Source organism: Mesoplodon bidens (assembly GCF_964165515.1).
Source record: "Mesoplodon bidens genome assembly, contig: HAP1_SCAFFOLD_536, whole genome shotgun sequence".
NCBI classification, from domain to species: domain Eukaryota; kingdom Metazoa; phylum Chordata; class Mammalia; order Artiodactyla; family Ziphiidae; genus Mesoplodon; species Mesoplodon bidens.
The window spans coordinates 140,696-157,343 of record NW_027671929.1 but is presented as its reverse complement, the minus strand read 5'-3'; the positions used below and the strand labels follow the sequence as shown (position 1 = coordinate 157,343).

General features: G+C 51.3%; 1 protein-coding gene across 1 annotated transcript in view; it reads left to right on the top strand.

Moving 5' to 3' along the window:
- The window catches only part of LOC308610791 (Golgi-associated RAB2 interactor protein 6-like), a gene marked incomplete at both ends in the record, with an annotated part of 34,704 nt that extends 20,741 nt beyond the window's left edge, over positions 1 to 13,963 (top strand). Inside the window, one exon of the mRNA XM_081259800.1 lies at positions 13,355 to 13,963. Coding sequence (XP_081115926.1) covers positions 13,355 to 13,963 — 609 coding nt within the window. The remainder of the gene's footprint in view (positions 1 to 13,354) is intronic.
- Positions 13,964 to 16,648: the final 2,685 nt, after the last annotated feature.

Here is a 16,648-nt window from a genome sequence, read left to right as displayed (position 1 = left end):
CATGCCGCGGAGCGGCTGGGCCCGTGAGCCATGGCTCCGGAGCCTGTGCTCCGCAACGAGAGAGGCCACAACAGTGAGAGGCCCGCGTACCGCAAAAAAAAAAAAAAAAAAAAAAAACAAGCAGGGGTCAAGGAGGGAAGGATTGGGAGTTTGGGATTAGCAGATACAAACTACAGGATGGATAAACAGCAGGGTCCTACTGTAGAGCACAGAGAACTATATTCAGTATCCTGTGATAAACCATAATGGAAAAGAATAGGAAAAAGAATGTATGTATACAAAAAACTGAATCAGAAATTAACCGAAGAAATTAACACAACACAAATTAACACAACATTGTAAATCAACTATACATCAATAAAAAAGAAGAAGGAAAAGAAAATAAATACAATCCAAGTTTGGGTTACCTTTGTGGGGAGGGAGCATGCAGAAGAGGGGCTGGCAGGGTTCTATTTCTTGCTCTGGGTGGCAGCTACAAGGGTGTTCACTTTCTTGTTACTCATTAAGCTATATTTATGCTTTCTGCACTTTCATGAATGTGTGTTATATTTCACAATAAAAAGTTTCTAAAACTGTAAAAAATATAAATATAAATATAAATATAAACAAAAGTTAGCCTCCTTGAAAAGAGAAAATGGGTGAGAAAATTCTCCATATCCTGGAAATGACAGTACCAGTGGGACTCTGACACGTAGCACTCTTTCTAAGTTCCTGCCAGCACTGTGCTATATACGCTGGGGACACAGAGAACAGCAATTCCCATAGGATGCCTGCCCTTAGCAAGTACACAGTCCACTTCCAGGATTTTATCCCCAGGACATCATTCAGCAGAAGCACGAAGATGACCCCTGCAGGGAGATTTGTAACAACAACAAGACTGGAAACCACCCAGATATTTACAAAAGCAGGAGGGTTTTCTCAACCTTTTGAGTAGAAAGACTATCCAGCCTACCCACACCTATACCCTGGCAGGGTCAGCCTGTTCCCTATGGACATGGTGGTTGGTTTAGGGGGAGGCTGGTGAGCCTGCCCCAAGGGGGTGGGGACTTGGAGGCTCAACAAAGGGGTGTGCGATGTGATGGTGACGGGTCACAAAGGACTTGCGGTATAAATATGGTCGGGCCAAGAGACTCTGGCAGAGTCCTGCAGGGAGGTGACGAGTTGCTTTCGTTCCCTCTCTCTCTCCGAGACTCAATTTGTGGCTGGTGGCTCTGTCTTGAACGAAGAGAGCCATGAGCAGTGAGAGTTTACCTCATTACACGGCCAATAGCTACTGTTCAGTGGGGGTGTTGAGGACCTCCATGGGGGTCCTGCAACGACAACTGTACGAGGGAGGAGAGTATGACATTTTCAAGTACGCTCCCATGTTTGAGAGCGACTTTATCCAGGTCAGCAAGAAAGGAGAACTGATTGACCTAGACAACCGCGTCCGAAGGGTGACTGTGGGTGTCGCATCCACCAGCCCCCTCTTCCCACTACCTGACGTCATGCTGCTGGCCCGAACAACGAAAGTCTGTGAAGAGCATGTCAGATGCGCCGGGATCACCAAGGGGAGAGGTTGCAAGCCCGTGAAGACCCTAGAGCTCACCAGGCTGCTTCCCTTGAAGTTTGTCAAGATCTCCATCCACAACCGTGAGAAACAGCAGCTGTGCCTGAATCTTGCTACCGGCCGGACTTTCTATCTGCAGCTGTGCCCCTCTTCCGATGCACAAAAAGACCTCTTTTCCCATTGGGAAAAGCTTGTCTATATCCTGAGACCACCGGTAGACAGTTACAGCAGTACCCCGATGCTCCAAACTGGAGATGCAGCGACTACAGAGGATGCCAAAATCCTAGTGGGAAGCACCCACAGAGACTCAAGAACACGGGGCAGGGTGCTTTGGGAGAGCAGGGCAAAGCTGGTCCTTCATAGCCTTTGGTGCTCTCTGAGACTCACCTGGGAAATACCTTCTATTGTTGAAAAGGGTCAGGGACAAACGAGCTATCACTATGGGATTCACCACACTGGAGAGGTTCCGAGTGCTTCTCCACCTTGTCCCACAGGGCTGAATTTCAGAGAGACCTTAGGTATCATTATCAGCTGCACTGGTCTCCTCACCAGGGCTGTAATCCCTCCTACAGCATCCTGACTGTCTGGTCTCTTCTTGAACACTTACCCCAGCCCAGGTAGTCTCATCAGTTGTGGAACATCATTCACAGTTAGGAAGTCCTTCCTTCATTGTGTCTCCCCGTGACGCCGACATGCTGATTCAAATCAGCCCAACCCGTGGAGTCACCAAAATGCAGAAGGTGTGCATCCCTTGACCCGGGAACCCCACTTCTAGGAGTCTGTCCTGCAGAGAGAGAAGCACAAGGGTATAAAATTAAAGTGTGTATCATGGAGAACTGTATCAGTGCTTTCCCTGACCCTGGGACTGTTCAAGTAAAATGGAGTGGCCGTTTGAGAGCGGTGCAGTAGATGGGATCTAGCATCCAATGGGAGCTTAGACTGGGTGATCTCAAAGGTTATTCTAAGTATAAGCCCTTGAGTTGCTCAGCTCCAGGATGAGAGAGGAGCAGACAGTTCAGATCTCACTTTCTGTCATCTCTAACTTACCTGATTCTCCTCCCCTTGGCTCAGACCACAGAGCTCCACAGAGAAAGGGATCAGGATGAGGCTGGGCTTCACAAGCTTCGTGACGTGACTGGAGCCACAAAAAGTGCCGAAGGATCAGCAGGAGGAATGACCATGGGCCTGGCGGGAGCCACCATCAAGGATCCAGGAGAAAGCGGATCCGGCGAGGCCACTGCAGGTATCCCCGATGGATCAACTGCAGGCGTGAAAAGCGCCGAAGGATCAGCGGCAGGGTTGCCCATGGGCCTGGCGGGAGCCATTATCCAGGATCCAGGAGAAAGCAGATCCGGCGAGGCCATTGCAGGTACCCACCATGGATCTACTACCGCCGTGAAAAGCGACGAAGGAACAGTGGCAGGAATGGCCATGGGCCTGGCTGGAGCCACCATCAAGGAGCCGCCATCAAGGATCCTGGGGAAAGCGGATCCGGCGAGGCCATTGCAGGTGCCACCACACATCAAGTGCAGCCGTGAAAAGCTCCGAAGAATCAGCGGCAGGGATGACCACGGACCTGGCGGGAGCCACGGTCAAGGATCCAGGAAAAAGCGGATCCGGCGAGGCCACTGCAGGTGCCCCCCTTGGATCAACTGCAGCCGTGAAAAGTGCCGATGGATCAGCGGCAGGGATGACCACGGACCTGGCTGTAGCCACCATCAAGGATCCAAGAGAAAGCGGATTCAGCGAGGCCATTGCAGGTGCCCCCCATGGATCAACTGCAGCCGTGAAAAGCACAGAAGGATCACCGGCAGGGATGACCACGGGCCTGGCGGGAACCACCATCAAAGATTCAGGAGAAAGCGGTTCCGGCGAGGCCATTGCAGGTGCCCCCCTTGGATCAACTGCAGCCGTGAAAAGCGCCGAAGGATCAGCGACAGGGATATCCATCGGCTGGCGGGAGGCACCATCACGGATACAGGAGAAAGCGGTTCCGGCGAGGCCATTGCAGGTGCCCCCCATGTCTCAACTGCAGCCGTGAAAACCGCCGAAGGATCAGCGGCAGGGATGACCACCGGTCTGGCGGGAGCCACCATCAAGGATCCAGGAGAAAGCGGATCCGGTGAGGCCACTGCAGGTGCCCCCCCATGGATCAACTGCAGCCGTGAAATGCATCGAAGGATCAGCGGCAGGGATGTCCATGGGCCTGGCGGGAGCCATTATCAAGGATCCAGGAGAAAGCGGATCCGGCGAGGCCATTGCAGGTGCCCCCCATGGATCAAATGCAGCCGTGAAAAGCGCCGAAGGATCAGCGGCAGGAATGGCCATGGGCCTGGCTGGAGCCACCATCAAGGATCCAGGAGAAAGCGGATCTGGCGAGGCCATTGCAGGTGCCCCCCATGGATCAACTGCAGCCGTGAAAAGCGCCGAAGGATCAGCGGCAGGGTTGACCATGGGCCTGGCGGGAGCCACCATCAAGGATCCAGGAGAAAGCGGATCTGGCGAGGCCATTGCAGGTGCCCCCCATGGATCAACTGCAGCCGTGAAAAGCGCCGAAGGAGCAGCGGCAGGGTTGACCATGGGCCTGGCGGGAGCCACCATCAAGGATCCAGGAGAAAGCGGATCCGGCGAGGACACTGCAGGTGCTGCCAGCTTATCCTTGCAGGACACGAACCTGGTCTTGGCCGATGATGCCAGCACATCCTCGACGGGGGCAGATGGTCCAGAGAGCAGCATGAGCATGGTGTTGCCAGTTGCAGTCACAACCAGCAAGCCTGCTGCTGGAAGAGCTGAAGGGAAGGTCGCAGACCCCGTGGTCTCCACCTTGCAGACCGAAGGCTACATGTCTGAACGGGATGGAAGCCAGAAGGGCTTCCACCCCAGGGATGAAGCCTGGAGAGAAAAAAAGAAAAGAAGGACACGTCTTCATCGAGGAAAAGTTCCCATCACCGCAGGACACGTGAAGGTCACCACAGGACAGGAGGGGACAAGACCCAGAAATCATCCTCCCACTGGTCCTCATCTGGCCATGGAAACTCCAAAGTTGACAAAGGACGGGAGGACAGCTCGCAAACTGAGGAACAGCCAGTCCGCCACCAGTTCAGGGACTCTAAGTAAGACATCCAGTAAGATCCTCTCCTTCTTTAGGAGCTTCAGAGTCATTCCTGGTTCAGAAACAAGGCTCACACATGACCATTGAGAGGCAGACAAAGCCCCGGTTGGCTTCCATGTTTAGCACACATTTGCTAAAAGGGGAGAAAAAAACAAGGACATGATAAACACAAAATTCACAATACTGGATTTCTGTAGGGTCAAAACAAGGGAGGGATGGTCTGGGAGGAAAAGCTATTATGCAAAGCGGTATGTCCATGGGAATGTATTATCGTTTCCATTTTATTTTAACATCTCTGACATCAGGATGATTCTTATACTGCTGTCAGCCAAGTGGCAGTCACTGCCTTAGAAATATCTCAACCAATTTGTTTCACTGTTGTTTTCCTTTCAATATATGCACAAGAGATGGATGACAAAGTCTGAAAGATATCTTTCAAGAACTATAACATAAAGAAACTAAGGGACATAAATACTCACTATCCAGGAACACAAGAAAGGTTTAGATATATTGCTAAGGAATAACAGAATAATCCAAAATGCTCTGTACTGATGAACTATGCAAATTATGTATGCATGTGGAAAGCGATTCTAAAAATAAAAAAAATCATAAATGAGATTATGAAATCTCATTTCATACTGAGATTATGCATTTTTAAATGTCCATCATAAAAAAGTCTTTCCAGTTTAAAAAAAAGTTGTAAATAAATTTCATGAGTCCATGAAAATCATTAAATTGTTAACAACACTTGATAACAGTTGGATTAGAGTAACTGTTGATAACAGTTAACAACCGTCGGATTTGAGAAGAATGCCTCTGAGAACCATGTGTGTTTTTTGTTTTGCGGTTTGTTTTTTTTTTGCGGTATGCGGGCCTCTCGCTGCTGTGGCCTCTCCCATTGCGGAGCACAGGCTCCGGACGCACAGGCTCAGCGGCCATGGCTCACGGGCCCAGCGGCTCCACGGCATGTAGGATCTTCCCGGACAGGGACACGAACCCGTGCCCCCTGCATCGGCAGGCGGACTCCCAACCACTGCGCCACCAGGGAAGCCCCATGTGTCTTTGTATGAACCGGGGAGTCATCTGCTAGCCTTGCAATTCTCTGCTCATTCCCTTCTGTGACAACAGGGTCTACTAGGATGGAAGTTGGGTTTCCAGTAAAACTTAGGGACTTTCTCTGCAGAGCAAATTAAGTGGTAGAGGTGGAGGAGGTGAGAAATAAGATACGGATTCTGGGAGGAGTGGTAGCTTGGGAGGATGAGAGGAAGCCCTTCTCAGTTGCTCTGGTGGGTGGCTGGAAAATCCCATCTTGTGATTTCCGATACACAAAGACCAATAGATTGTGGGGATCAATGTGTCCTGGGAGTTACCTCTTGAAGCAGTGGGTCTTGGTAAGAGGAGAGAAAGAGCCATGTTCTCTAAGACCTGAGAGGGGTTTGGGGGAAGCCTTCCGGAAATGTGAGGAGTTACGGGGTAGAGGAGGGAGATAAAGGGGAACTCTTTCCAAAGCCTTTGACTCAGAGCCCCAGATTTTCACCATGCCAGAGGCTGAATCAGCCTACTTAAAACAGCTTCATCTTAGGATTCTGTACCCTTGGCTTTACCTTTTGTCTTTCTTAGCCTGTATTAGGCATTCTCACTCCCTCACCCCAAAGGACTTCTTTAACGTGAACCTAGTTAGTCCACTATGCAGGGCGTTAGCTGAGCAGACCCACAGTTGACACAATTTACACCTCCAGTGCAGTAGTAAAGTGGAGGTGGGGACTTGCCCACCGCAACGTGCCCTGCCTGGCACTTGCTCTGGATTTCCTTTTCTATCTTGACGGTTCATCAAGAGACACATGCACAGATACCTACGTATTTCAAAGCAACAGGCATCTTCCTCTGGAGGGAGACATCAATTTGGGTATCAAGTCAGTACACCCTATCAGATAAAGGCCAATATTTTGGACAGCAATATTCATCACCGTGGTAGCAATTCTGCAGCTGCAAGTGCAATTACGCAATGGATGGTTGATTACAAACTGACCAATGTCCCAAACTTCAAGTCTGGCAACACACATACATACTAGAAAGGGTTTTTTTCCCTACAGCAAAATAAGGTCATTCACAGGATTGTTGAAGATGTGCTACGGTGGGAGGCATATTGAAGGCAGTGTCGTGGCTGGCACAGCAAGCGTGATGTGATGCTGGGGAACACAGCAGGGGCCACGCCATGCAAGGCTTTGAGGTCCATTTAAAGGAGTTTGATTTCTGACCTTGGAGTGATGCAAAGCCATGATATGTTTTCAAGAGGGGAGTGGCCTGATCAAATGTGCACTTTGTGGAGGGTACTGTGGTTTCTGTGAAAAGAAGTATTTGGCTGGGGGGGTTGTTAATATGGGACTTTATGTTACTTCCTATTTGGGGCCACAGGATCTATATAATGAGGAGATTGGAGGGTATGCTTTGAAAGACACCGTTCCATTTGAAATATCCACGTGGGGTGCATTTCTTCAACGAAGGACTTGTGGCCCCAGCTGCTGGGGGTGCATCCCACAGAAAGCCTTCAGCTGGCAGTGAGTTTGGAAATTGCCTGGGTTCCTCACCCGAGGTGCACGGCAAGAAATGATTGATGTGGAGTGTGAAGGTCAGGCCGTCGTAGCCCAACACAGACCCTCTCGGAAGGGTCACTCCAGTTCAAGAGCTCAGCTTCGGGCTTCCCTGGTGGCGCAGTGGTTGGGAGTCCGCCTGCCGACACAGGGGACACGGGTTCGTGCCCCGGTCCGGGAGGGCCCCACATGCCGCGGAGCGGCTGGGCCCGTGAGCCATGGCTCCGGAGCCTGTGCTCCGCAACGAGAGAGGCCACAACAGTGAGAGGCCCGCGTACCGCAAAAAAAAAAAAAAAACAAACAAAAAAACAAGCAGGGGTCAAGGAGGGAAGGATTGGGAGTTTGGGATTAGCAGATACAAACTACAGGATGGATAAACAGCAGGGTCCTACTGTAGAGCACAGAGAACTATATTCAGTATCCTGTGATAAACCATAATGGAAAAGAATAGGAAAAAGAATGTATGTATACAAAAAACTGAATCAGAAATTAACCGAAGAAATTAACACAACACAAATTAACACAACATTGTAAATCAACTATACATTAATAAAAAAGAAGAAGGAAAAGAAAATAAATACAATCCAAGTTTGGGTTACCTTTGTGGGGAGGGAGCATGCAGAAGAGGGGCTGGCAGGGATCTATTTCTTGCTCTGGGTGGCAGCTACAAGGGTGTTCACTTTCTTGTTACTCATTAAGCTATATTTATGCTTTCTGCACTTTCATGAATGTGTGTTATATTTCACAATAAAAAGTTTCTAAAACTGTAAGAAATATAAATATAAATATAAACAAAAGTTAGCCTCCTTGAAAAGAGAAAATGGGTGAGAAAATTCTCCATATCCTGGAAATGACAGTACCAGTGGGACTCTGACAGGTAGCAGCACTCTTTCTAAGTTCCTGCCAGCACTGGGCTGTATACGCTGGGGGCACAGAGAACAGCAATCCCCATAGGATGCCTGCCCTTAGCAAGTACACGGTCCACTTCCAGGATTTTATCCCCAGGACATCATTCAGCAGAAGCGCCAAGATGATGGAGATCTGTAACAACAACAAGACTGGAAGCCACCCAGATATTTACAAGAGCAGGAGGGTTTTCTCAACCTTTTGAGTAGAAAGACTATCCAGCCTACCCACACCTATACCCTGGCAGGGTCAGCCTCTTCCCTATGGACGTGGTGGTTGGTTTAGGGGGAGGCTGGTGAGCCTGCCCCAAGGGGGTGGGGGCTTGGACGCTCAACAAAGGGGTGTGTGATGCGATGGTGACGGGTCACAAAGGGCTTGCGGTATAAATAGGGTCGGGTCAAGAGACTCTGGCAGAGTCCTGCAGGGAGGTGACGAGGTGCTTTCGTTCCCTCTCTCTCTCTCCCTCCGAGACTCAGTTTGTGGCTGGTGGCTCTGTCTTGAACGAAGAGAGCCATGAGCAGTGAGAGTTTACCTCATTACACGGCCAACAGCTACTGTTCAGTGGGGGTGTCGAGGACCTCCATGGGGGTCCTGCAACGACAACTGTACGAGGGAGGAGAGTATGACATTTTCAAGCACGCTCCCATGTTGGAGAGCGACTTTATCCAGGTCAGCAAGGAAGGAGAACTGATTGACCTAGACAACCGCGTCCGAACGGTGACTGTGGGCGTCGCATCCACCAGCCCCCTCTTCCCGCTACCTGACGTCATGCTGCTGGCCCGACCAAGGAGAGTCTGTGCCGGGGTCACCAAGGGGAGAGGTTGCAAGCCCGTGAAGACCCTAGAGCTCACCAGGCTGCTCCCCTTGAAGTTTGTCAAGATCTCCATCCACAACCGGGAGAAACAGCAGCTGTGCCTGAATCTTGCTACCGGCCGGACTTTCTACCTGCAGCTGTGCCCCTCTTCCGACGCACAAGAAGACCTCTTTTCCTATTGGGAAAAGCTTGTCTATATCCTGAGACCACCGGTAGACAGTTACAGCAGTACCCCGATGCTCCAAACTGGAGATGCAGCGACTACAGAGGATGCCAACATCCTAGTGGTAAGCACCGACAGGGACTCAAGAACACGGGGCAGGGTGCTTTGGGAGAGCAGGGCAAAGCTGGTCCTTCATAGCCTTTGGTGCTCTCTGAGACTCGCCTGGGAAATACCTTCTACCGTTGAAAAGGGTCAGGGACAAACGAGCTATCACTACGGGAGTCCCCACACGGGAGAGGTTCCGAGTGCTTCTCCACCTTGTCCCACGAGGCCGAATTTCAGAGAGACCTTAGGTATCATCTCGGCTGCACTGGTCTCATCACCAGGGCTGTAATCCCTCCTACAGCATCCTGACTGTCTGCTCTCTTCCTGAACACTTACCCCAGCCCAGGTAGTCTCAGCAGGTGGGGAACGTCATTCACAGCTAGGAAGTCCTTCCTTCATTGTGTCTCCCCGGGACTCCGACATGCTGACTCAAATCAGCCCAACCCGTGGAGTCACCAAAATGTAGAAGGTGTGCATCCCTTGACCCAGGAACCCCACTTCTAGGAATCTGTCCTGCAGGGAGAGAAGCACAAGGGTATAAAGTTAAAGTGCATAGCATCATGGAGAATTGTATCAGTGCTCTCCCTGGCCCTGGGACTGTTCAAGTACAGTGGAGTGGCCGTTTGACAGGGGTGCAGTAGATGGGGTCTTGCATCCAATGGGAGCTTAGACTGGGTGATTTCAAAGGTTATTCTAAGTATAAGGCCTTGAGTTGCTCAGCTCCAGGATGAGAGAGGAGCGGACAGTTCTGAGCTCACTTTCTGTCATCTCTATCTTACCTGTCTCTCCTCCCCTTGGCTCAGACCACAGAGCTCCACAGAGAAAGGGATCAGGATGAGGTTGGGCTTCGCAAGCTTCGTGACGTGACTGGAGCCACGTCTTGTGCTTATGTGGGGGGAGAGGGAATCCATCATGCCCCCCGTGGGTCACCTGCAGCCCTGAAAGGCGCCGAAGGATCGGCGGCAGGGATGACCGTGGGCCTGGCGGGAGCCACCATCGAGGATCCAGGAGAAAGCAGATCCGGCCAGGCCACTGCAGGTGCTGCCAGCCTATCCCTGCAGGACACGAGCCTGGTCTCGGCGGATGTTGCCAGCACATCCTCGACGGGGGCAGATGGTCCAGAGAGCAGCATGAGCATGGTGTTGCCAGGTGCAGTCACAACCAGCAAGCCTGCTGCTGGAAGAGCTGAAGGGAAGGTCGCAGCCCCCGTGGTCTCCACCTTGCAGAGCGAAGGCTACACGTCTGAAGGGGATGGAAGCCAGAAGGTCTCCCACCCCAGGGATGAAGCCTGGAAGGAAAAAAAGGAAAGAAGGACACGTCTTCATCGAGGAAAAGTTCCCATCACCGCAGGACAGGTGAAGGTCACCACAGGACACGAGGGGACAAGACCCAGAAAGCATCCTCCCACTGGTCCTCATGCGGCCATGAAAACCCCAAAGTTGACCAAGGAGGGGAGGACAGCTCGCAGACGGAGGAAGAGCCAGCCCGCCACCAGTTCGGGGACTCTAAGTAAGGCATCCAGTGAGATCCTCTCCTTCTTTAGGCGCTTCAGTCACTCCTGATTCAGCACCAAGGCTCACACATGACCACTGGGAGGTAGACAAAGCCCCGGTTGGCTTGGGTCCTTCCCTAGAGAGGCAGTTCCTACTTTCTTTAATAAAGGAAACCGTACAACTCCAAAAGAAATGCTATCTTGTGTTTTCTATGTCCCCTCGCCTGGTAGGGACTTGACAGTGACTTCTGTGATGCGAATTGTGCTTTGGCCTGAGACCCCAGAATCAAAATTTTGTTGTACAAGATAGGTATTAAGTATCATTCAGCCATTCACTAGGGCTGGAAATAGATGCACTATACAGAAATGTTCATTGCGAGGTTGCGAATCTTTGGAAATAAGATTTACTATGTAAATATAGTTTGGGGAGAAGATAAGCTGGGGGAGGTGACTGCGTGATGTGTAAACTTGCGTTGCTGAATTAATTACTGAATTCATCAAGTATTTACGGGGTGTCTGTGCCGTGCTGTGCCTAGCACGAGGCTATGTTATGGAAAAACCATCCTTTTCTCAGCAAAGCCCTTTGGTTTGGTTATGGGCACTCTGTAGAAGGCAAGGAAATAAGCACAGAAAAAGGTTTTGGTCGCTTGCTCGCAGGTCACACGTGCATAGCCACTGCCCGAAAGAGAAGCCTGTTTTCCCAGCAAGGCTTCTCCAGGGCACGTAGGGTGGAGGGAGGACAAGTCTGCAGCCGGGGCTGAGCTTTAGGCCATAGCTGGGGTCAGAGGTTCACCTTATGAAAACAGAAACTCTCTCTGGCTTGTAAGGAAATGAAACCATTGGGAGTTATTTTACTTTGTGTAGGGTAAAACAGAACACGGGGGGGATCAGGGTTGTCATTGGCTCAACAAAGGGACACAATCTTTATGGTAGAAGCAGCACCAACGAGGAGTCAGGAAATCTGAGTTCCTATCCTGTCTGGGCCACTGACTCTCCTGGGTCACTCTGCCTCTCTATAATGGTACCTCTGTGGGCAGCCACGGGGTCCCCAACTGTAAAACCAATGGATTGGACCGCTGCAGTGATTCTTACCCTTGGTTGTATGTTGGGAGTTCCCTGGGGAGCTTCAAAACAAACAAACAAACAAACATTGATAGCCTGACCCCAATCCCAGAGATTCTGATGACATTTAGGTGGGGTAAGCCCTCCAGCACCGGGAGTTTTAAAAATCTCACCCAATAATTCTACTGTGCAGCAGCCAAGTTGGAAAACCACTGGGCTAGGAGGTCTGGGGGGCCTCTTTCAGCCCCAGTATGCCATAACTTTACAGTGGAAGACAGTAGTTCTCCAACATTCACATGCATAAGGATCACCTGGGAAGCCTATTTAAAAAATAACATTTCTCACCACATGATAGCCCTTATACGTGGACTCTAAAGTACGACGCAAATGAACATATCTGCAAAACAGAAACAGACTCCCAGACATAGGGAAGAGACTTGGGGTTTTCAGTGGGGTTGGGGGCGGGGAAGGATTGGGAGTTTGGGATTAGCAGATACAAACTACAGGGTGGATAAACAGCAGGGTCCTACTGTAGAGCACAGAGAACTATAGTCAGTATCCTGTGATAAACCATAATGGAAAAGAATAGGAAAAAGACTATACATGAAATATACAAAGAATACACATGAAACTGAATCAGAAATTAACACAACAGAAACGAATACAACCTTGTAAATCAACTACACTGTCAATAAAAAAGAAGGGGGAAAAGAAAAAAAATAGAAGCCAAGGTTGGGTTCCCTTTGTGGGGAGGGAGCATGCAGAAGAGGGGCTGGCAGGGTTCTATTTCTTGCTCTGGGTGGCAGCTACAAGGGTGCTCACTTTCTTGTTACTCATTAAGCTATATTTATGCTTTCTGCACTTTCATGAATGTGTGTTATATTTCACAATAAAAAGTTTCTAAAACTGTAAAAAATATAAATATAAATATAAATATAAACAAAAGTTAGCCTCCTTGAAAAGAGAAAATGGGTGAGAAAATTCTCCATATCCTGGAAATGACAGTACCAGTGGGACTCTGACACGTAGCACTCTTTCTAAGTTCCTGCCAGCACTGTGCTATATACGCTGGGGACACAGAGAACAGCAATTCCCATAGGATGCCTGCCCTTAGCAAGTACACAGTCCACTTCCAGGATTTTATCCCCAGGACATCATTCAGCAGAAGCACGAAGATGACCCCTGCAGGGAGATTTGTAACAACAACAAGACTGGAAACCACCCAGATATTTACAAAAGCAGGAGGGTTTTCTCAACCTTTTGAGTAGAAAGACTATCCAGCCTACCCACACCTATACCCTGGCAGGGTCAGCCTGTTCCCTATGGACATGGTGGTTGGTTTAGGGGGAGGCTGGTGAGCCTGCCCCAAGGGGGTGGGGACTTGGAGGCTCAACAAAGGGGTGTGCGATGTGATGGTGACGGGTCACAAAGGACTTGCGGTATAAATATGGTCGGGCCAAGAGACTCTGGCAGAGTCCTGCAGGGAGGTGACGAGTTGCTTTCGTTCCCTCTCTCTCTCCGAGACTCAATTTGTGGCTGGTGGCTCTGTCTTGAACGAAGAGAGCCATGAGCAGTGAGAGTTTACCTCATTACACGGCCAATAGCTACTGTTCAGTGGGGGTGTTGAGGACCTCCATGGGGGTCCTGCAACGACAACTGTACGAGGGAGGAGAGTATGACATTTTCAAGTACGCTCCCATGTTTGAGAGCGACTTTATCCAGGTCAGCAAGAAAGGAGAACTGATTGACCTAGACAACCGCGTCCGAAGGGTGACTGTGGGTGTCGCATCCACCAGCCCCCTCTTCCCACTACCTGACGTCATGCTGCTGGCCCGAACAACGAAAGTCTGTGAAGAGCATGTCAGATGCGCCGGGATCACCAAGGGGAGAGGTTGCAAGCCCGTGAAGACCCTAGAGCTCACCAGGCTGCTTCCCTTGAAGTTTGTCAAGATCTCCATCCACAACCGTGAGAAACAGCAGCTGTGCCTGAATCTTGCTACCGGCCGGACTTTCTATCTGCAGCTGTGCCCCTCTTCCGATGCACAAAAAGACCTCTTTTCCCATTGGGAAAAGCTTGTCTATATCCTGAGACCACCGGTAGACAGTTACAGCAGTACCCCGATGCTCCAAACTGGAGATGCAGCGACTACAGAGGATGCCAAAATCCTAGTGGGAAGCACCCACAGAGACTCAAGAACACGGGGCAGGGTGCTTTGGGAGAGCAGGGCAAAGCTGGTCCTTCATAGCCTTTGGTGCTCTCTGAGACTCACCTGGGAAATACCTTCTATTGTTGAAAAGGGTCAGGGACAAACGAGCTATCACTATGGGATTCACCACACTGGAGAGGTTCCGAGTGCTTCTCCACCTTGTCCCACAGGGCTGAATTTCAGAGAGACCTTAGGTATCATTATCAGCTGCACTGGTCTCCTCACCAGGGCTGTAATCCCTCCTACAGCATCCTGACTGTCTGGTCTCTTCTTGAACACTTACCCCAGCCCAGGTAGTCTCATCAGTTGTGGAACATCATTCACAGTTAGGAAGTCCTTCCTTCATTGTGTCTCCCCGTGACGCCGACATGCTGATTCAAATCAGCCCAACCCGTGGAGTCACCAAAATGCAGAAGGTGTGCATCCCTTGACCCGGGAACCCCACTTCTAGGAGTCTGTCCTGCAGAGAGAGAAGCACAAGGGTATAAAATTAAAGTGTGTATCATGGAGAACTGTATCAGTGCTTTCCCTGACCCTGGGACTGTTCAAGTAAAATGGAGTGGCCGTTTGAGAGCGGTGCAGTAGATGGGATCTAGCATCCAATGGGAGCTTAGACTGGGTGATCTCAAAGGTTATTCTAAGTATAAGCCCTTGAGTTGCTCAGCTCCAGGATGAGAGAGGAGCAGACAGTTCAGATCTCACTTTCTGTCATCTCTAACTTACCTGATTCTCCTCCCCTTGGCTCAGACCACAGAGCTCCACAGAGAAAGGGATCAGGATGAGGCTGGGCTTCACAAGCTTCGTGACGTGACTGGAGCCACAAAAAGTGCCGAAGGATCAGCAGGAGGAATGACCATGGGCCTGGCGGGAGCCACCATCAAGGATCCAGGAGAAAGCGGATCCGGCGAGGCCACTGCAGGTATCCCCGATGGATCAACTGCAGGCGTGAAAAGCGCCGAAGGATCAGCGGCAGGGTTGTCCATGGGCCTGGCGGGAGCCATTATCCAGGATCCAGGAGAAAGCAGATCCGGCGAGGCCATTGCAGGTACCCACCATGGATCTACTACCGCCGTGAAAAGCGACGAAGGAACAGTGGCAGGAATGGCCATGGGCCTGGCTGGAGCCACCATCAAGGAGCCACCATCAAGGATCCTGGAGAAAGCGGATCCGGCGAGGCCATTGCAGGTGCCACCATAGATCAAGTGCAGCCGTGAAAAGCTCCGAAGAATCAGCGGCAGGGATGACCACGGACCTGGCGGGAGCCACGGTCAAGGATCCAGGAAAAAGCGGATCCGGCGAGGCCACTGCAGGTGCCCCCCTTGGATCAACTGCAGCCGTGAAAAGCGCCGATGGATCAGCGGCAGGGATGACCACGGACCTGGCTGTAGCCACCATCAAGGATCCAAGAGAAAGCGGATTCAGCGAGGCCATTGCAGGTGCCCCCCATGTCTCAACTGCAGCCGTGAAAACCGCCGAAGGATCAGCGGCAGGGATGACCACCGGTCTGGCGGGAGCCACCATCAAGGATCCAGGAGAAAGCGGATCCGGTGAGGCCACTGCAGGTGCCCCCCCATGGATCAACTGCAGCCGTGAAATGCATCGAAGGATCAGCGGCAGGGATGTCCATGGGCCTGGCGGGAGCCATTATCAAGGATCCAGGAGAAAGCGGATCCGGCGAGGCCATTGCACGTGCCCCCCATGGATCAAATGCAGCCGTGAAAAGCGCCGAAGGATCAGCGGCAGGAATGGCCATGGGCCTGGCTGGAGCCACCATCAAGGATCCAGGAGAAAGCGGATCTGGCGAGGCCATTGCAGGTGCCCCCCATGGATCAACTGCAGCCGTGAAAAGCGCCGAAGGATCAGCGGCAGGGTTGACCATGGGCCTGGCGGGAGCCACCATCAAGGATCCAGGAGAAAGCGGATCTGGCGAGGCCATTGCAGGTGCCCCCCATGGATCAACTGCAGCCGTGAAAAGCGCCGAAGGAGCAGCGGCAGGGTTGACCATGGGCCTGGCGGGAGCCACCATCAAGGATCCAGGAGAAAGCGGATCCGGCGAGGACACTGCAGGTGCTGCCAGCTTATCCTTGCAGGACACGAACCTGGTCTTGGCCGATGATGCCAGCACATCCTCGACGGGGGCAGATGGTCCAGAGAGCAGCATGAGCATGGTGTTGCCAGTTGCAGTCACAACCAGCAAGCCTGCTGCTGGAAGAGCTGAAGGGAAGGTCGCAGACCCCGTGGTCTCCACCTTGCAGACCGAAGGCTACATGTCTGAACGGGATGGAAGCCAGAAGGGCTTCCACCCCAGGGATGAAGCCTGGAGAGAAAAAAAGAAAAGAAGGACACGTCTTCATCGAGGAAAAGTTCCCATCACCGCAGGACACGTGAAGGTCACCACAGGACAGGAGGGGACAAGACCCAGAAATCATCCTCCCACTGGTCCTCATCTGGCCATGGAAACTCCAAAGTTGACAAAGGACGGGAGGACAGCTCGCAAACTGAGGAACAGCCAGTCCGCCACCAGTTCAGGGACTCTAAGTAAGACATCCAGTAAGATCCTCTCCTTCTTTAGGAGCTTCAGAGTCATTCCTGGTTCAGAAACAAGGCTCACACATGACCATTGAGAGGCAGACAAAGCCCCGGTTGG